The 18,672-nt window shown below is 46.8% G+C and overlaps 1 protein-coding gene across 1 annotated transcript; it reads right to left on the minus strand.

Moving 5' to 3' along the window:
* Positions 1-16,376: 16,376 nt before the first annotated feature.
* On the minus strand, positions 16,377-18,420 carry HOXB13 (homeobox B13). The gene is made up of 2 exons (XM_048050776.2): positions 17,511-18,420; positions 16,377-16,725 (listed from the first exon to the last, which is right to left on the minus strand). Exons 1-2 carry the CDS (start codon positions 18,268-18,270, stop codon positions 16,472-16,474), a joined length of 1,014 nt encoding a protein of 337 aa, XP_047906733.2. The 5' UTR covers positions 18,271-18,420; the 3' UTR covers positions 16,377-16,471.
* Positions 18,421-18,672: the final 252 nt, after the last annotated feature.

Here is an 18,672-nt window from a genome sequence, read left to right on the forward strand (position 1 = left end):
CTTTGGTGAAACAAGCAGATTTTTATAGACTTTCTCTCAACCTCCACCAAATATTTTATTTCTGCCACAGATACAGTTTTATTTATGCAATACACGCTCACACTAGCAAATACATTCTTGTTCTGCCCTGTGGAGACAGGCTGGTGAGCAACACACTGGCAATATTTATTCCAAGGTATATTCTATAACATTGTGTGAAATAGATCAAATAACTCAGCCTCTTCTCTGCCTCTGTTTCCTCATCTGCAAAATAAGGATCACAAAACTGGAAAATTTTGCAAAATTCCATATGCAGAATCTATGAATTAAAAAAAAAAAAAAGTTCATATCTCCTCCTCCCTAAGACAACAGTGAAGATCCAAGCTGATATTTGAAATGTGCTTTATTATGAGTGCCACAGGTGTTACGTATATTTCAGTGAAACTACTTTTGAGAATGATTATAATTTTGCACTCGAATGTGTCTAGGACCTAGCAGAAGGGGAAGATGGGGAGGGGAAAGGGTTTCAAGATGCTTCTGAGTAAAAAAAGCACCCATTTGAGGAGAGCTGCTAAACACTTCAGTGACTTCCCAACTGCTTCCTGGGGGAAGGTGTGGAAAACCTAATGTATGAGCATTGGAACAAAAGTAGGCATCCCACTGGGCCACTTCATCCTGGTGAGGGTGTGTGGTCATGAACGGAATGGGTGCTCAGAGAAAGAATATCTGAAATATCTGGAAAAGAAATGAACAAAGCCTATTAAAAAAGTCCTTTGTCCATTCTGTCTCTTGCTAACTGTTAACTACATAAAGAAAGCAGAAATGAAGGGGAAAAAAATCAACACAAACCACTGAAGTCTGGGAGAACTGGAATGTGGAGCTTTTTGGCACAAGCTGAGCAGGAGAAGTTTCCAGAAGAAACAACATGAGTGAGAGGATTATTGCAAAAGGCCAGAGTGTCAAGTCTGTGCTGTGAGTTAAAAGGAGCCCATAAAATCCACTCATGAGAAGTGAAGCCAGAACAAGGTCTGGAGTTAACTCCTTAAAGTCTACAAAACAGTTGATAACCATCAGGAGTGACTTCCTTTCTGTGAGGTGCAGAGTCTGGGCAAAGTCCCCTCTTAGCCATCACCCAGAAAGCTATAAAGAAGAAAAAGGCAGATCAAGCAGCTTGATGAGTGTTTTATGCAATACAATAAATTGTTTTTCCAGATCAGCTTTTTAATTTAAACTTCCATTTCATAGCCATTTTTAATGATTCTTTCAAAAATAAAGAATCATAACAATATAATCCAGTTATATTGTAACAATACAATCCATACACATCTCATTTTGCCATCATTGTTAACAAAAATTATTGCACTCCAGTAGCTGTGTGAAGCCAGACCCTACCATGGACTTTCAAAGTGATAAGTGATAACAAAGTAGGAAAAAATAAATTCCAATAGCTTTATAACTTTTTTTTTTTCCATCCAAACACTTTCCAAACACTGAGCAGTGAATGCCTGTTACACATCAATTTCTCCTCCTCTCTATAAATTTAATGAGTCCTTAAAGATATTTGAAGACTCACTAGTCTAAAGAAGTAAAGTAGAAAGAGAAATTTCAGACCATTGTCTAAATAACATATGAAAGTGGCTGCAAGACTAGTGTGTGTCATGTTCGTCACTTTCATGGTGGACAGGACATGAAATAATGGTTTAGATCACAACCAAGAAGATTTATATTACATGTTTTCAAAGATTTTTTATTTGCAAGTAACAGAAAGCATGGATTTGGAGTCTAAAGGCAACGTGAGATCTCTGGCAGTGGGAGGATACATGTCATGGTAATAACAAGGTAAAATTGTAGGAGACCATGTAGAAGGCTGAGAGTGGAAATAAGACCTTAGGCGGAGTGTACAAGTCTCATTCTCACAGTTCTCACCTTCTTCTTTCCTTGCAGAGTGCCTTTTCTTTGCAGAGTGCCTCTGATCGTGCAGACCAGGAGCAGCTGATGAGTATGCTACAGACCAGCCCTGGCCTGTCCCCACTTCCCCTTCTGCTTCTGTCCTTTGGACATCCCTGTTTGGATCACTGGTGTTACTAGACATTTTGGGAGCAAGAAGAAATAATATGGCAAATTTTTGAAAAGATTTTGGGTGCTGCCCTTGAATGGCAGGTGCTCAGCACCTTCTGAAAATCAATTTACTTAATGCTGATACCTAAACCAGAAAGAAATAGTAATTTAAATTAATTTTACTGTTACTTTTGTCTCATAACAACAGAAATGACTGGTGTTTAACACACACAAGAATAAATATCATGTCTCCATCTCATAGGGCAGAGCTTAAAGGGGCAATCAAACTGAGATGCATTGGAAAGGCAGAAACAAGCGTAACACAGAAGCAAAGGCAAACTAATGAAAGTCAGAATGAATTTATGAGGCACCTTAATGAAACACGTGGTTATGTTGAAGATGAATCCATGGCATTTACTCTTTTAAGTCTGCATGTAGTATGGAACTCACATGATTTGAAAGGTAATAAATTTCATGGCAAATGGTTATGATTATATTTGCACAGAGAAAGCCTTTGCCCAAAGCAAGTGGGTGTGGTTAGTGAAAGATTCAATTAGGCTATTTAATGCTAGTTGCACAACTGTTTTGTTCAAAGACTTGTACTATGTTCTGTCAAAGGTTACACCCCTGAAATGGTAACAAAAATGAATTAAAGTTGAGCAGCTTTGCTCTGCCCAGCAGATGGGTCTTGTTCTTTTGAAGAGCGATATCACAGAGAAAATTATAAGCAAATCAAGTCCAATTTCATATGCATTGTGACAGAACATATATAATGAATGTTACTTTTTACTTAATCACCCAGAAAATGCTCAGACAATACACAGTCTCAAAACTTGACATGGAACCACTGAGCAGTGTCAGAAGTTATTAGCATTTATTAGCTGTCCTGCAGGAACACCTGTGCCTAGATGCAGCTCAGAAACCCCACCTCACTGTTAGGCAAACACAAAGCAATACTCCACCCCGGTGTCAACAGGAATTTACAGTCTTGGCATCCCAGGCAGCCTTCCCAAGCAAGCTGTGCAGCTCAGCTGCTGACCAGTGCAGTGCTTGAACCCAGGGCCTGCAGCACCGTGGAGAGCTCCACACCCTATGGGGCAGCCCTGCCTCCGCCGGCCTGGAGGATCGCTCATCCTGGTGGGAGACGACTGGGAGTTAGGTAGATGTCTCAAAGCCTCCTTCTGTTTGGACATGGCCAGCCACAGATTTTCTGTGACAGCACAGATGGGTCTGGATATGCACAGCTCCACCTACACCATCAAGGTTCTTTTCCAATCCAATGCTCTTATCAAAGGAAGGAAGGGAGTCCACAGTGATGGTCTGACCCTCCTTTCCATGGCAGGCGATGAACAGTAATGATGGATATGATCAGATGTATTGGCTGTGAGTCCTCATCAGTCCACAACTGGGAAGGGTCCTCCATGCTCTGTGTGCAGCCAGCTTTGCTATTCACTTTCCTGAAGCAACATGGGCATTAAATAACTCCAGTTATTTGGGTTGGTGCTTTGCTTTTGTTTCCTGCATTTATTAATTAGTAGTAGTGCATGAGGTCACTATGCAACAAGACAGGAGCACCACCACGTAAGTTAAGAAAGTAAAATAACACAAACAGCTTGGGTTACAGAAGTAAAATGTAAAAAATAAAGCAACAATATAAACTGCACTCGCTTGCCTTAAGTGATGTTTTGATGTACTGAAAGAATGACTTTTAATTCTTCTTGCAGGGTTGGGAAAGTCTAGAAAATAAGTGGTTTAAAAAAAAAAAAAGATAACACAATGCTGCTGCATTTGTGCTTCCTAGAAGCTGATCAGATTCGTCTGCAAATAGACAAAATGAGGGAGCTGTTGCTTGGAGAGACCATGCGTTAGGGGCACAAGCAGCTCTGCTTCCTTGTGTTGTGCCTAGAATATAGTTTCTTGCAACCAAGATATGAATGATTGCAAGTGTCTTTGCGAGCCAAACACATGCACAAGGAAAATTACAAAATAAACTATGGTTTTACTTGGGGAAGAAATGACCTTCTTTGTTTTATTTTGTTTTCCACAGATATAATGCCAGCTTTCTCCAAAATGGGAATTGAGGATGATGCAAAGTGGCAACATAAGATATTACAGCATAATTTCAGATCTGCTTCACATTTCACTTACCATCCTCACTTTTCCATGTGAAACTTGGGGCTGCAGGACCTTTCTTACTATGAGTTACACCTTCCTATTGTTTTTTAACAGCGTGCGCCCCATTACCTTTACTTCAGTCAGACAGCTGGCAAAGGAAAGCCTTACACACATGGAATCAGTATGGATAATTTAATTCACACTGTGGGAAGTGTAACTGCAAATAGAGACAAGTAATTATCTGTAGCCTAAAAACTCTGTATCTAAGAAGAGTTTGATTTCTGATTCTGGAAGGAAAAGAGTGATTATGTGGGAATTAGTGCAACGTTTTCTACAGAGTGAGTACGATTATTTTCATGGAAATATTTTCAAGGCTGAAACATAGGAGTGTTTTGTGAAATTGTTACCCCTGTGAGAAGGACACATCTCTGAGCTTCCTTTGAAATGCCTCCTTATTATTTGTTATGTGTGCATGTAAAAAACAAAAAGAAAAAAAAAGAAAAGTACCCAACGAAAATTAAAATGAAAAGAACAGAAAATGAGAGGAGTGGCTTTTGTTTGTTTGTTTGTTTGTTTGTTTTTATAGAGGATTTGCAACTGTGCACAAGAAGCAACCAGCGATGTGACGAAGCCACGCCGCTGCTTCCCGCTTCAGCCTACAGACAATTTTGGGATACAGATTTGAAGGGTGTGTGAACAAAATGGCAGGATGGCAGGTGGGGCTTTAAGTTGTGTTTTTCTGGGACGGGGGTTATGCATTACACAGTTGCTGTTTTCAGAAATAAAATTTAAACTGGCTCAATTTGCGAGTTTCGCTTTTATAATAAATCAGGGATTTTGCTGAAACTTTTTTTTTTTTGCCTTTATTCCTTTATTTTTTTGGAAAAGAAAATGAAATCGTGTGATTTCTGTGCTTCTAAACGTCCACCGGGCTGTTTAGGAGGTGGGAGAAGGCACCGTCTCCCAGCCCCGTGTGCTGAGTGACCTCCCCCAGCGCGCCGAGAGATCCAAGACAAACGCTCGTATTTACGGCCGTGACTTTTATCGGCTCCAGAGAGGGAAACTACCGGGAGAAAAACGACGGGCTGGGGAAGACCTCGAGCTCCGTCTCGTTTATCGCCGTCTGCCGTCCGTGCTGCTGGAGGAAAAGCCAGAAAGAAAACCGGGCAGCCCGGTCCGGAGGACCGCAGCCCACCAGCCGGCACAGATTACACATTGCGCCTGCACCCAAACCTTTCCCGTTCATTCCTGGCCGGCTGCTGCCCTCAACCGCTTCTCCGAGGCTTTTTCAGGTCTTTTTGCCGGGGCCGCCGCTGCCCCCTCGCCCGCCAGCCCTGGCTCGGCCGTCGGACAAGGCACAGGCCGGGGACCGCACCCACGGTGCTCGGGCACGAGCCATATTTCCTTTATTAATCGCTCATATGCGGCACCCCCCCCTCTTCCTCCCCCTCTTCCTCCCCCGGCCAAAGCCCCCCCGGCTTCGCCTTTCCGCGCTCTCCGGCCGCGGCCGCGGACAGCAGAGCGGAGGGGGGGTGGCGGCGGGGGAGCTGCTTGCGATCCTTTGGAAACCGAAATACCGGGCAGATTTACTGCAAAACGCTGCGGCGGCCTCTCCGGAAGGGGCTTGAATCTGGGGATGTCGCTTAGCCAGAGGTTTTCGCCAAAAAACGGTGCTCTTGTTCAGGCGGCGATAAATTTCCCCTCTGGCACGCAGCAAATTGAGCCGCGGCGGGGGGGAGGAGGGGGTCCGGGTTCGCGATGGGAAGGGCTCGCTTCTGCCGCCGGTTGTTTCTCGGCAGCTTTGTCCCTGCGGGTGGGACCCCGGCTCCCCCTGGAGCACACACACACCCCGGCAGAAGGGTTGCCCCGGTGCTGTCAAGCCCCCACTTCTGTCAGTCCCTGCACACACGGGCTCTCTGACGGGGAAAGGATCCTGATTTATACCCAGAGCATTATTGGATTGAATTACGCTTCCTGAGAGCACCACCGGCCTGGGAGGAGGCACCAGACTTTGGAGTGGGCTTGGGTGAACTCGGCCCAGCTCTACCCCTCCCCTTGGGGCTCTGCCGTGCCCGAGGCCCTTCTGCTCTCAATGGGCGATGAAGGGCTTGATGGTGAAGCGAGCAGCAAGTGTGAGAAGTGTCCCAGAGCGGTAGAGACTTACAGGAGTGTGAGGGGAGAGAACAGAGAACTGGTGTCCACAAATTCTTGAGAGAATTTTGATATCCACTTATTCTCCCACCTGCATCTGACATTGTAGCAAAGGAAAAAAAAAAAAAAAGAAAAAAAAAAGAGAGAGAGAGAGAAATGCCTCCTGTCCACACAGCATCTTTTCAGACTTTTTTATGAACTCTGCTGTCAGACAAGCTGGAGGACCCCACAGGTTTGCCAGAGTTCGCTGTGTTTCTGGCCTGCTGCTGGCAGCCAAGATAGACACTGGGCAGATTTGGGAGGTTCTCTTTGCAACTTAGACTATAAATGATATTGGCCCTTATATAGCTGAGTTCCAGGGAGATCTCTGAGTATTTTACAATGGCTGTAAGAACTGGGAATAAATTTAGAGATCATGGTAAAGCCCAAAGTACAACTCAAATCTCTCAAGTACCCAGGATAGTACCCCAACCACTGGCCTCTTGGGTCTTCAGAAATACATTAATTCTTTTCAAGCAAAAGCTGTAAACCAAATGCAAACCAAATCTTGGGATACATCTTTTAAGAACACTCAGCCTTAGGGTTTGAATTCACGCTGAGAACAAAGACAGACTACATTTATTTTTGTCTTTGAGGAATCTCAGATCCTTTTCTTCTAAAACTTGGGTGGGGAAGGGGAAAGAACAAGCTTGATTTTGGGAAATATTTTGAAAAAAAAAATCACTTCAAATCCAAAAACTCCAACTATTACATTAAGGAGATTTCTTAGCTCACCTACTTTACCTCTCTGTGAAGTTTAAAGATACATAACATAGAGGAAGGTGCTGGCAGTGGTGGGTTGTGACCAAATACCAAAAAAGAAACAGTGTGTTTCCATTTCTGCTCTGTACATCTCACATTGTTTCATGCTTTTGTGTAACCCTAGGTTTAGTGGAATGTGTCTGAATGACGGTTGAGCACAGATGTAGGAAAAGACTGCCAAAAGCACTCCAAGAAAGGACATGGGATTGGCAATGAATAGAGCCGCATTAGCAGGAATGGAGCCTATGAGCCCTGGAATCTCACTGCAGATTTCACATCCTTTACGGACTGATGATGATGGGGAGCTTGGGAGAAAGACAGGAAATGGGGTGGCTGGTGTCCCAACATCAGCATCTCAGACATAAGCTCATCATTAGATTTGGCAACAAAAGCAGAGCAAGTGAGAAAACAGAAGTGAAAAATCTGAGGATAGCTCAATGGTTTGAGTTAAAAAATACCATCTCCACAGATTTACAATGATGGGGGCTTTGCTCAGTGCATGGACAACACCATGCGGATGGGCTAGGACTACTGTGAGTCCCAGATGCCAGTTGTTCAAAATGCAGCCAAGTTCAGACTGAAGGGGTAAAGCAGAATAAACTTAAGTGTAAGGTAAAGTGCTCTTACACTTCACAGTGAGCTATCCAGACTTAGGGACTAATAGGGCATGAAGAATGATTTATTAATCCTGATTTGCCATTTCCACTTGGAAGCAGGACTGTGCATCCCTGTAGGAACGAGCTTTGTCCTTTTTTCATTTGTACTGAACTGAGTCATTGTAGAGGGTAAGCTTATTTGGTAATGAGAACAAAGTGATAAGACTGAGATCAGAATCTTTTTGATTGCCATCAAAAACAAGTACTAATTTCCCTGAGGTTCCTCTGAAAGTCCCCACAAAGATTCCCACCCTGGGGGACTCATCAACACTCTCATCACCTGGTAATGGAGCAGAGGGCAGCAGTGTTCTTGGATCCAGCCATGCCCAGTCCATCTGGACAGGCAAGTGTCTAGGTCTGTTCTCAGGTGCCATGGCCAGGCTTACGCTTCCCCCTAGAATAGGCTGTTTGTGAGAGCAGGATGCACATAAATGACCCTAGCCTTGGATCACCTGGACAGACTGCAGACAGAGCCGTAAGGTATCATAAAGACTAAGGTGTGTGATTTTTATGTAAACATTTGTTTAGATGCCAGTTCTGTGGTCTGTTCAAGAGACTCTGTACCTGTGGCATGTTTGCTGCTGTGTACAAACTTTCATGTTTCTTTGAAAACCCTTTTAAGTTACAAGTTATTCAGGATTAAGGAGAAAGGGTTTCATGAAAACTGGAACAGAAAAACAGGAGGCCTTACCAGAGATGGTAACATACTTTAACCAAGGATTGCCATAAAATCACTACTGACCTTTGCTTGCAAAAACCTTATGTCTGAGGAGCTGCAACACCACAGTGTTTGCTTCCCTGTTTACACAAAAGCACTTTCTCTTTTAACTGTCATTCCTCCTCTCATGGAGAGGAAGGGACCAGGGCTGGGCAAGCATGCTGCTGTGAAATATTGGAGGCTGGAAATTTACTTCCTTGGGTTTTGGAAAAATATGCTGAAGCTATGTCAGTGCTAAATTCTGATGCTTGACTTCTTGGAGTGAGAAATAAGAACAAAATAATTGTTCAGAGCTTTATAATTAAGAATCAGATCTTTTTCAGGAAAATATTTTGAAATCTGGGATAAGCTGACAAAGAAAAGAAAAATGTCAGTATTTGAAACGTTTAAGAAATATGGAGATGTTAAGTACCGTTTTAAAATTGACTATTATAAAATCTAAGCGTAGATGGATGGATGTTGCAAGCAGGGTGATCCTTCAAATGACAGGAAACTCACCCTAACCTGCCATGTAATTCAAGAGAAGAATTTTAACAAGAAGCACCTGCCTGTCTCTTCTAACTCAGCACTGGCCTTTATGGCTTAACACACATTGTTAAATTTAATCAAGCACATCAGTTTACATATTGTTTCTAATGATTAAATTCCCTGTCACTGTGGTTTTTTTTGTTTTGTTTTGCTTTGTTTTGTTTTTACATATAGGTGAAGGTACTGGTGGTGCATTGAATTCCAAAAAAATATCCATAAGCCAAAAATGTTCAGGCTGTTTGCATGCTGTGTTCTCAATCAGTAACTTGTATACTCTCAGCAAAAGCATCCAAGATTTCACACAGATGCTTTAGGAATACTGTAGACCTGAAAACATGGGCCAGTAAATGCGTTTGACCCAACAGCTGATCTGCACTTTGTGTTTGCTTGACACCAGTAGAAGCAATAGCCCAGCAAATGGTCCCAGTGGCTAGCCCTGCTCAACTGCCTGTTCCACTGGAGCCAGTACACTGTGGATTGCAACCTGTTTGCTGTGAAACCCTTCAGGTTCAGAGGGGGGGAAGTTAGTGTTGGAGGGAGGAGGGGCAGGAAGGACAGTTACTGCTTGGAAACCCCCAGCAGAAAAAGATCTTGTACCACACAGCATGTCTGAGGGCGCTGGACTTGCTGCTAGTGTACTGTACAGACTGGCTCACAGGCAGTAGGTTCCAGCATGTTCTAAATACATCAGACTCCTTGACCTTCATGGAGTTCATCCTGTCTTATGTTCCTTTGTTCCATGTTTCTGAACATCCCAAAACCATGATCAAATTCCTCATCTTATACCAAGACAAATTTTCTTGGTGAATAAAAATACGAAGTTATGAAATTCCACCTCTTTCTCAACTGTCTGGCTCTGTCTCATCTTCACAGGTCTGTGGGGATTGTTTCTGGGTGCACATATGGAAAAACACATGGGCATATGCTACTTTGGCTACTGCAGGTCACTAATCTCTTGTCCATCTGAAAGACATTGCCTTAACAGGCCACAGCTTGCACAGGACAGATGGAGAGAAGAGAGACAGAAATTAATTGTAGGAGAAAACCTCTGTTGCCTGAAAGAAGCACCTCTGTTTGCACTGAAAGAAGCGCCAACTCCATCCTCAGTGGAGCTGCAGCGTTATTAGGTCAGTGTTTCAGCAATGTAAACCAAGAGATGTTGTGGACTGACAAATAGGAGAAGCTATCATAATTTTCATGCTGCAAAAAGGCTCTACTTCTTTGCTTGAAAATGTGCATGAAATGATGTTCCCAGTCTCCTCTGCACTAAACCTGGAGAGGTTGCTTTGAACTTAAACCGATGCAGGAGACTGCAGAATTTTGCTGGTGAACTTCTGCAAAATAGCTGTTTTTTTCACATCAACATAAGCCTGGAGATTAAAGAGAGAGCTGGAGGGACATGTTGCACCAAGGCCACATGACAGAAAGAAAGGTTCACCCTTGACCTCATCAAGGCCAAATGAGTTTTACCTCTCACAACTCCTGGCTTTTTAGTGCATATTTAGACCTTCTAACTTGGACAAAGGCTGGGCTGCTCAGAAATTTCATCCCAAACTGAGGTGCAATCTAGACTGATTGGAAATGGTAGGTGAGTAATAGTGACTCAGTCATGCAGTGTCTGCAGATCTCTGTCATGCCCTGTTCTGGTTGCACGTATTGCTCTCAAAATGTCCCCCATTTTAAAGAACTTCCATTGCTGAAAGCTGTTGCTTCCAGAGCTCATCACTGAATGAGCCCCAGTGCTTTCAAACCTTTCTCAGTACAGGAAGAATGGTATTTAACATAATTTAACGACGTTTCACTTCTCATCTCTCCTGTTTCATGTAATAAAGTGCTGAAAAACAAAATGTGTTGTTTTTTGTTTTGTCTTTGGCATTATTACTCTTCCTCTATTTTTTTCTTAGGAAAATATGCAATGCTTTTGTTTCTGATGAACTTCATAAAAAGTGGGTTCTGGGCTTAGTGTGCAGATGTGAGTGTTTATGCAGGTACCTGAACCAGAGACTGCTGAAGTCAAAGGAAATTTAAAGCACTTCACTAATTGTTGGGGGTTGGGCAGGATGAAGGCATATAGCTATTTTAGTGGATTAAAGACAACTTTTTTCAGTAGCAAATTTCTTCCAGGTAGCCTTTTCCTACTGGAATTTTCCAAGCCAGAAATGCTTTTCTCCTCTCTTTTGCCTGCCAACAGCACTTCAGGTAAGCAATGACTGTCCTAGCAGCCTTGGTTATTTACAGCCACATCTACCATGACAATTGCAGCTGCATGGGTGCTAGAGGACAATGCTAGAAGCCCCATGTCCCACAAGGTGCTTGAAAGCTGCCTAGTCTTAAGCATGATTAATCTCCTGCATTTCATTTACCTGATGATAATGTAACAGATCCTTTCATTTGGTTGCTTTTGTTGCTTTATGAAACTGAATATAAGCACAACCGGGATTTTCTTTCCCTTCTCCGTGCAAAACAACAACAAAATCTGTAGTGTCATACTAACTGATGCACTGATTTCTACAGATTTTTCTTCATTAGTTATTACCCTTCTTGTGGCTGTTAAGAAAGGTTTTCGTTCTTGCTAATAAAAATAAAAGCAAATGGGCATTCTCATAATAATTAATAAATAATAATAAATAATAATAATCATCACAATAATAAAATCTCTGCTAGCCTTGGAACTTAAAGATTAAAATCAACCAAACGAAAACCTACATATAATGGACAAAGCTGTTGAGCTGCAAATTGTTCAAAGGGACGGGAGACACGTGCAAGGTGAGCGCAGACACAACTAGGGCTCTACTCTTTCTGTGTAAAATTCTGCTTCAAAAGTGATTTTTTCCAGCCTCGGGGCCGCAGCCGCTCCCGGCGAGCTGGGATCCCACGTTCCCGTGAGATCGGAGAAAACGTTTGCGGTGCGAAAAGAATAAATCGGGCTTCTTGCCCTCGGCTCTCCGCCGGGCTCGGGTTTCTCCTCCCGCCCTGCAGGACGACCGAGAGCAGCAGGAATCGCCTCTTTCTTGCGCTGCGGTCCCGCCTGCACCCAAACCGGCGGCGCTCCGGTGAAGGCGGGGGTGCAGCCCGAGCGCGGAGCGGCCGCAGGCGCGGAGCCGCCTTCCCGAGCGCGGTGCTTCCCTCGCGCTCTTCCGCGGACATGCGGCGAAATGCAAAGGGGCAGCGGAGACAAGGTTTCCTGCTTGTTCATCTCTCGCCCTTTACAGCAAAAAACGTGTTTGGCCATCATGCTGCGGAGCTGGCAGAAATAAAGAAAAGATTGTGCTTCAAAGGAGTCAAAAAGAGCCCCCTTTTCTCCTCTTTTTTATTGCAACAGAAAATCGTACATGGATCTATAATGCATATATTTCACAGTCCTGAAGTGTACATTAACATTCAGCACACGGCTCTCTTCGGTGGGAATGAAATGGTTTTGAGTGCTATTTAACAAAAAACAATTCAAAAACCATGACTATATTGAATTTCGGCTTGAAAAATCGAAATATTTCTCACTTGGAAGCCGGCTTCTGTACATTAGAGCAAGAACTCTAACGAGAAGAGAGGTTTAGTAGCTGTTTAGGAAATATTTTATCACAGTGGCTCTTTCACAGTGGCGTGAGACTAATCATTGGTGAGTTTGCTTGCAGACAATAAACCTGTTTCATCTTATTTTCTTTTATATAAGGCAATTGTCATCTAACAGAGAAGGATAAAGCTGATTCCGGTATAAATTTAATAATATTTTGCTTTTGTACAGAGTGTAACGATATAATTTATCTAAAAGACATTTCCTGACACTGCTTTGTAATAAAGAGTTTTATCTTATTTTTATTGGGTGTAACTACAATGAAAAATTTCCTGTTTTGTGTACAGGTGTAAAACTGCATGATGGTGTACAGCGGCACACTCACTAGGAAGTCACATCGTCTTCGTGTTTGAAAAACAGGATAAAATAGGAAAGAGAGACAAGAGAGATGGGGGAAGAAAGAGAGACTCAGAAATCCCGGAGATTCCTTTTATATTGTATTTTATTTTTGGACTCAGATTAGGAAAGAAAAGGAGTCAGGATATAAAAAATGCACCTTTGATTCTGTCATGAGGTTTAGATAGGTTTCTGTTATTAGCTGCATAAAGGAGAAGCAGGGAAATGCACAGAGCAGTCTGAGGTCCTTGTTAATGACATCTCATCAAGATGCTTGTAAGACCCAAGAATGTTTACAACGTGGGCTCAAGTTCAATGACAAAATCCTTTGAAGGGGAAAAAAAAAAGGCCAGACACTTTGTGCAATGGGAATGAACTTGAACAAAAGAAAGGAGTCAAAGGCTGGGGGAAAGAGGAGGAGGCATGAAGGAAGGACTTGGAAGATGTTTCCCCACTATTTCTATCTTTTGCTTGTTCATGGGTGTATCTGTGTTACATTTTAATTTGACTGAAAAAAAAAAAAAAAAAGAAAAAGAAAAAGAGGGAAGGAGAAAGGGAAGGGGAAGCAGAAGGATGCCATACTCGCAGACCCTGCAGAACCGGGCCCGGCACACCTCACCTGCTGAGAAGCACCTTGGGGCTGGCGGCCGGTGGGTGAGGGCGCTTCTCCAACAACCGTGTTTTAAAAGCAGCGCTCTTACTAAAACCATACCTGAGGCCCCCGCCCACCCTGGACCTCCTAGGGCTGCTCTGCCCCGGTTTTGGGGTTGCTCTGCCCCAGGTTTTCTGATTTTCAAGTTCAATGGCAAAGGGAGGGGGCCGGGAGCCTTCACCTGGCCCCGGCAGCGGCTCCTTCCCGGAGTTTTACGAGAATGTCAGGACTTTCTTGCCTTTTGCTGAGGCCGCCGCGTAAAGGTTTTACAGCTCTCCCCGAGACTTCCCTCCTCCCCTTCCCATCTGCATTTTCCGCCTCGGATTCGGGGCCGGAGCGGAGGACGGGGATGGGGGGGGAGTCATGTCTCCCACTCTCAGCCCAGTTCTCCAGGAGGAGGGGGAGGCAGCAATCCTAACGGGGCTGGAGGTGTCTGGGGTCCACCCACCACGTTTCCAGACGTTCCAGTGCACGTTTTGGGACATCAGTGAAAGACCCCAGCTGTAAAAAAGAATGGGAAAAAGAAACATGTCTGTAAAATGATTAACCCTTAACTTGCAATAGAGGGGCACTTTAAGAGGATAAGCCATTTCCAAACCCTGGAGTAGACCTGGTTTCTTTTGAAGTCACTCGCAGGTACAGGCCGTTGGAGATCACAGACGGATTTCTTTTTTGTTTTATCGTATTATTTGTTTTTCTTTGGGGAATATCCGAGGGACTTCTTATCGGCTAAAGCCGCTTCTGTACGGCCCCTACAGAGGCATGGAAATCAGGGCTAGAGATTCATTACCGGTCATACAGGCTTAAAGAAAAAGATACTTTTGAGATTCTCATCGACCGGCACGTTCAGGAAAGCAGAACAAACCCTTCGAGACGCTTTCCAGAGTGGCGGGAACGGAGGGTGCAGCCGCGAGTCGGTGAACCTCCGACCCTCCCTCCCAGCCAGAAACTGGAAAACAAAATTTAAAAAAAAAAAAAGAAAAAAAAAAGAATGCCCCAACTGGTTCAAAACAGAGCAATTCGGAGCAGAATCTGGATGGGGAAGAGCGAAGTGTAGTCGGTCCCCGCACGACAGCGCCTGCGCCCCTGTCCGAAGCCCGAGGAGCGTTACAGCCGAGCGCGGAAGCCTTCGTGTCTCCGCGGCGTTCCCCGCACGTTTCCGCGCCCGTTTTGCTCCCGGTTTGCTCCTTTTTCACCTTTGTTTTGCGGTGCCGGGGCCGGGGCCGGGGCCGGGGCCGGGCTGCCCCGCGCGCCATTGGCTCCCCCGCCTCGCTCCCCGTGACGTCACGGCGGAGGGGCGCCCGCCCGTGCCCGCCCCCCCCCCCCCCAGCGGGGCTCGGGGCGGAAACACCGCGGGGGGACGCGCAAAGACGGGGAGAGCGCGGCCGGCCCCAGCCCGCTCCCTGCCGGGCACCTGGCGGGAGCCTGCGCCTGCCCCTGCCTGCAACATTTAATACACGTGTCATTGGAAACGGGCGAAATCGCTGCCTAAAATAGCCATTAATTAGGGCACGCTGCGGCTCAATGCTCCGAATCTGTGAAAGAAAAGGCAGGAAAAATTAAAAAAACAAAAATAAACGCGGGTCGTGGTAACGGTGTTTTGAAGTTTATTCATCCTTTCAGAGGCTGTTTTGGGGTTTACAAGCAGACTTAAACACAACGCTGCTGCGGGGACTCTCCAAGGCAACACTCCGCTGCCTTTAAACACCGAGATGTTGAACAGATCCTGTACGTGGTTTGCAATCCTGCACCGAGCCCTTCCCCGAAGCCGTAACATACAAGTGCAGAGAAGAGAGCATGTTTGAGTACTTCCACCCTATTTATGCTGTTGTAAACGATCACAAAGTTTCTTAATATTAAACAATATTATTCAGTAATATACGAAGGTTATCTCAGACATGCTATGAAACGCATCGCTATAGTTCTGCATTATTAAGAGAAGGAAAATGTGGATACAAATATACGTATATATGCACAAACGAAACCGTCTATGAAATTATACGAATTGCATTTACCTGTATCAAAATATATTCACGAACATACATGTAAGTGTATGTATATATGTGCGTATACAAACACATGTATATATATTCATATCCACACAGCTGGTTACTATATTGCATGTATATACGTGCATACGTTTGGGTATCTGGGTATATATAAACACACGAACACCGATATCATATACGATAAAAGGTAAAATAATGCATAATCCTATATATGTGCATACCTATATGTATATTTTATATATAACAGCACAAAACGTATTACGTGCCTTCATAAATGTATGTCTATGTGTACATGTTGTACACATGTACTGTGCATTCACGCAAAACCGCACGTTTATACCAATAAAAAAAAAATCACGTGTGTTTCTATGTAACACACCTGGAGTATACACACACATTTTGATACTTCTGCCTGCAATTAAGGAAATTTTATTTTTACGCTCTAAGTACAGCTTTTCTTCTCTAAAGACCAAATTCCTTGTGAAACCCCCCACCCCTCCGCCTCGGTCAGCCCGCTCCTGCACGGAGGCGAGACGGAAGTTGCGTGTTTGGGGTTAATTAAAGCAATTATTATTTTTTTTTTAACGCTCTGAGGATGCAGTTCAAACAAAAGCGGTGGGAGACGGAGAGCACGATGTCTAGAGCGACGTTGTAAGACGAGAGGGCCCTCTGCGTGCAGACCGGGCAGGAACGTTGCATCTTCTTAAGCTGCCCTCGTTGGAGGCTGGGTTTAACTCCTCGGGAACAGAGCCGAGCGGTGCCCCGCGCCCCGAGCTGCACCGGGCGGCGGGGGTGGTGCGGCCCGCCCCGGGCGCCGCTCGCTCTCGCCGCTGAAGGAGCCGGAGTCCCCTTGCAGACTGGGACTCTTCGGGGCTGCGGTGCGGGGTGGCCGTGTCCTCACGGAGTGCTGCTGCTTTTGATTTTGGCGACGACTTTCTTCTCTTTCACCCGCCTGTTCTGGAACCAGATGGTAATCTGTCTCTCTGTGAGGTTGGTGGCAGCGGAGATCTTCCTCCTTTTGTCACGGGTGATGAATTTGCTGCTGGCGTACTCCTTCTCCAGCTCCTTCAGCTGCCCCTTGCTGTAGGGGACCCTCTTCTTGCGTCCCCGGCGGAAGGAGCACCCGTCGGAGGGTAGCTGCGTGGCGGCGTCTGGGCGCAGGGAGAGACGGGTCTGAGTGATGCCAGGGCCGGGGGGTCGGTGGGCGGGCATCCCCACCCCTTCACCCCGGCACCCCTCTCCCGCCGGCTTTTCCTCACAGCAGCAGCACCTTTTCCCTGCCTCCCCATTTCTTCCCTCGAGCCTTCCTGTCTCCTGACAATTTCTTTCCTAATGGAAGTCAGCTTTTTTCTTCGCTAAATGTATTCATATCTGACTGTTTTTTGGGGGAGGGGGAGGGGGACACGACTCCACGTAACAGCAACCGACGTGAGAGAGCTGATTCGACGTGCGCTGGTTCAATGCGTACTCGCTCCGCGGGTTCAGCGCGTAACGCGGGGCCGGTGAACGGCCGAGCAGGGCCGGGGCAAGTTCACTCCCGCCGCCGTGGCATGGGCAGCGGACGTGGGGCATGGGCACGGCCCCCCTGTTCTCAGGACCACGTACACCCAGCCTTTAAACCAGCTCTGTCCCGTTGCTTGCGGACTGCGGCTGGCCCCCAACTACCCGGATCGTTCCTGAACCTGGGATGTGTCACCGATTGCCTCCGTTCTGAGAGGGCGATGAGTTGCAAAGAGCAGTGTTAATCTAAATTGCTGGTTTCGGAGCCTGCGGACCGACTACGGTGAAATGGCTCACGAACAAGCTTTCCTGGAGCTGCAGTAGCAGCTCCCCAGGAGGTTATTGGAAGCTGTGATCCCAACTACCCGCACGCACGGCGAGCACCCTACACCTCCCCTCTCCCAGCCCCTCCGCAGCTCCAGCCCAGGGACTTTACCTGCAAAGGCGGATTTCAGGAGGTACCCGGCCTGGCCCTGCTCTTTGGGGCAGCACATCTGGCCGCTCCAGCTGCCGCCCAGAGCCCACGGCTGGTGGTAACCGTCCACGGGCAGCAGCGTCTCATGCCGTGCCTCCCCGGGGCCGCCCAGCCCCGGCACCACCGACACGTCCAGGTACCCGGCGACGGGCTGGTAGGGGGCCCCGTAGCTGGGGTAGAAGGCGAACTCCGCGGGGCGGCTCTGGAAGTCCTCGCTGCTCGCGGGGGGGTCCAGGTACTTCTCGGGGGTGAAGGGGCCCTGGGCCGGGCCACTTTTGAGGGCGCTGCGGGCGACGCGGCAGGAGTAGTAGCCGCTGCCGAAGTATCCGTAGGGCAGCGGGGCGGAGGCGGCGGGGCCCGGCGGGGCGGCGGGGCCCGGCGGGGCGGCCAGGCACGGCTTGGCCGGCTCCTCCGCCGGGTAGCTGGGGTTCATCCCGGGGGGAGGCGAAGGGCCGCCGAGAGCCGGGGCGGGGAGCAGGCCCCTGCCTTGGCCGCCTGCGAAGCCCCCGGCTGCCAGGAGCCCCTCGAGGCCCGAGGGGGCGCGGGGCTCCGGAGGCTGCATGCGGGGCGGCGCGGGGGATGGGGCATGGGGAGAAGCTGCTCGACAGCACCCGGGCGCTGTCCGAGGGGGGTCCCCGGATCTTTTTAAAAGGCTGTGAGCTGCCGAGAGCTGCCTTTCCCCGCCGGGCTGTCCTGACGCAATGGCCAGGGCCTGCCTCATTGGCTGCTGCTCGGGGGGAAAAGGACGGAGAAGGAAGGAAAAAAAAAAACAACAAAAAAAACACCTCCCCCAACCCCTCCAGTCCTAATAAACCCTGGCTGCAGAAATAGCGAAAACACTTTTATTGCAATAGAAGGAGGAGGGAGGACCCCCCCCCCCCAAGCACGTGACAGGTGGGTACACAGGAGGTGCCTCTTGCATCATGTCCCCCCCCCAAAAAAAAGTAGAGGGATGAATTAAGTGGGGGGGGGGGGGGGGGGAGAGGGAGGATCGAAAACAGTGAGAGGGAGCAGTCCTGGAAAAAAAATACAGGCTCAGACTAAAGCCATCTTTCAGCGGTGTGTCCCCTTCTTCCCACACAGGTCCGAGGGTTTCTGCCTTTGCAAAAAATCCGACCTGACT

This window comes from Anser cygnoides, chromosome 22 (genome assembly GCF_040182565.1).
Source record: "Anser cygnoides isolate HZ-2024a breed goose chromosome 22, Taihu_goose_T2T_genome, whole genome shotgun sequence".
Lineage (NCBI taxonomy): Eukaryota > Metazoa > Chordata > Aves > Anseriformes > Anatidae > Anser > Anser cygnoides.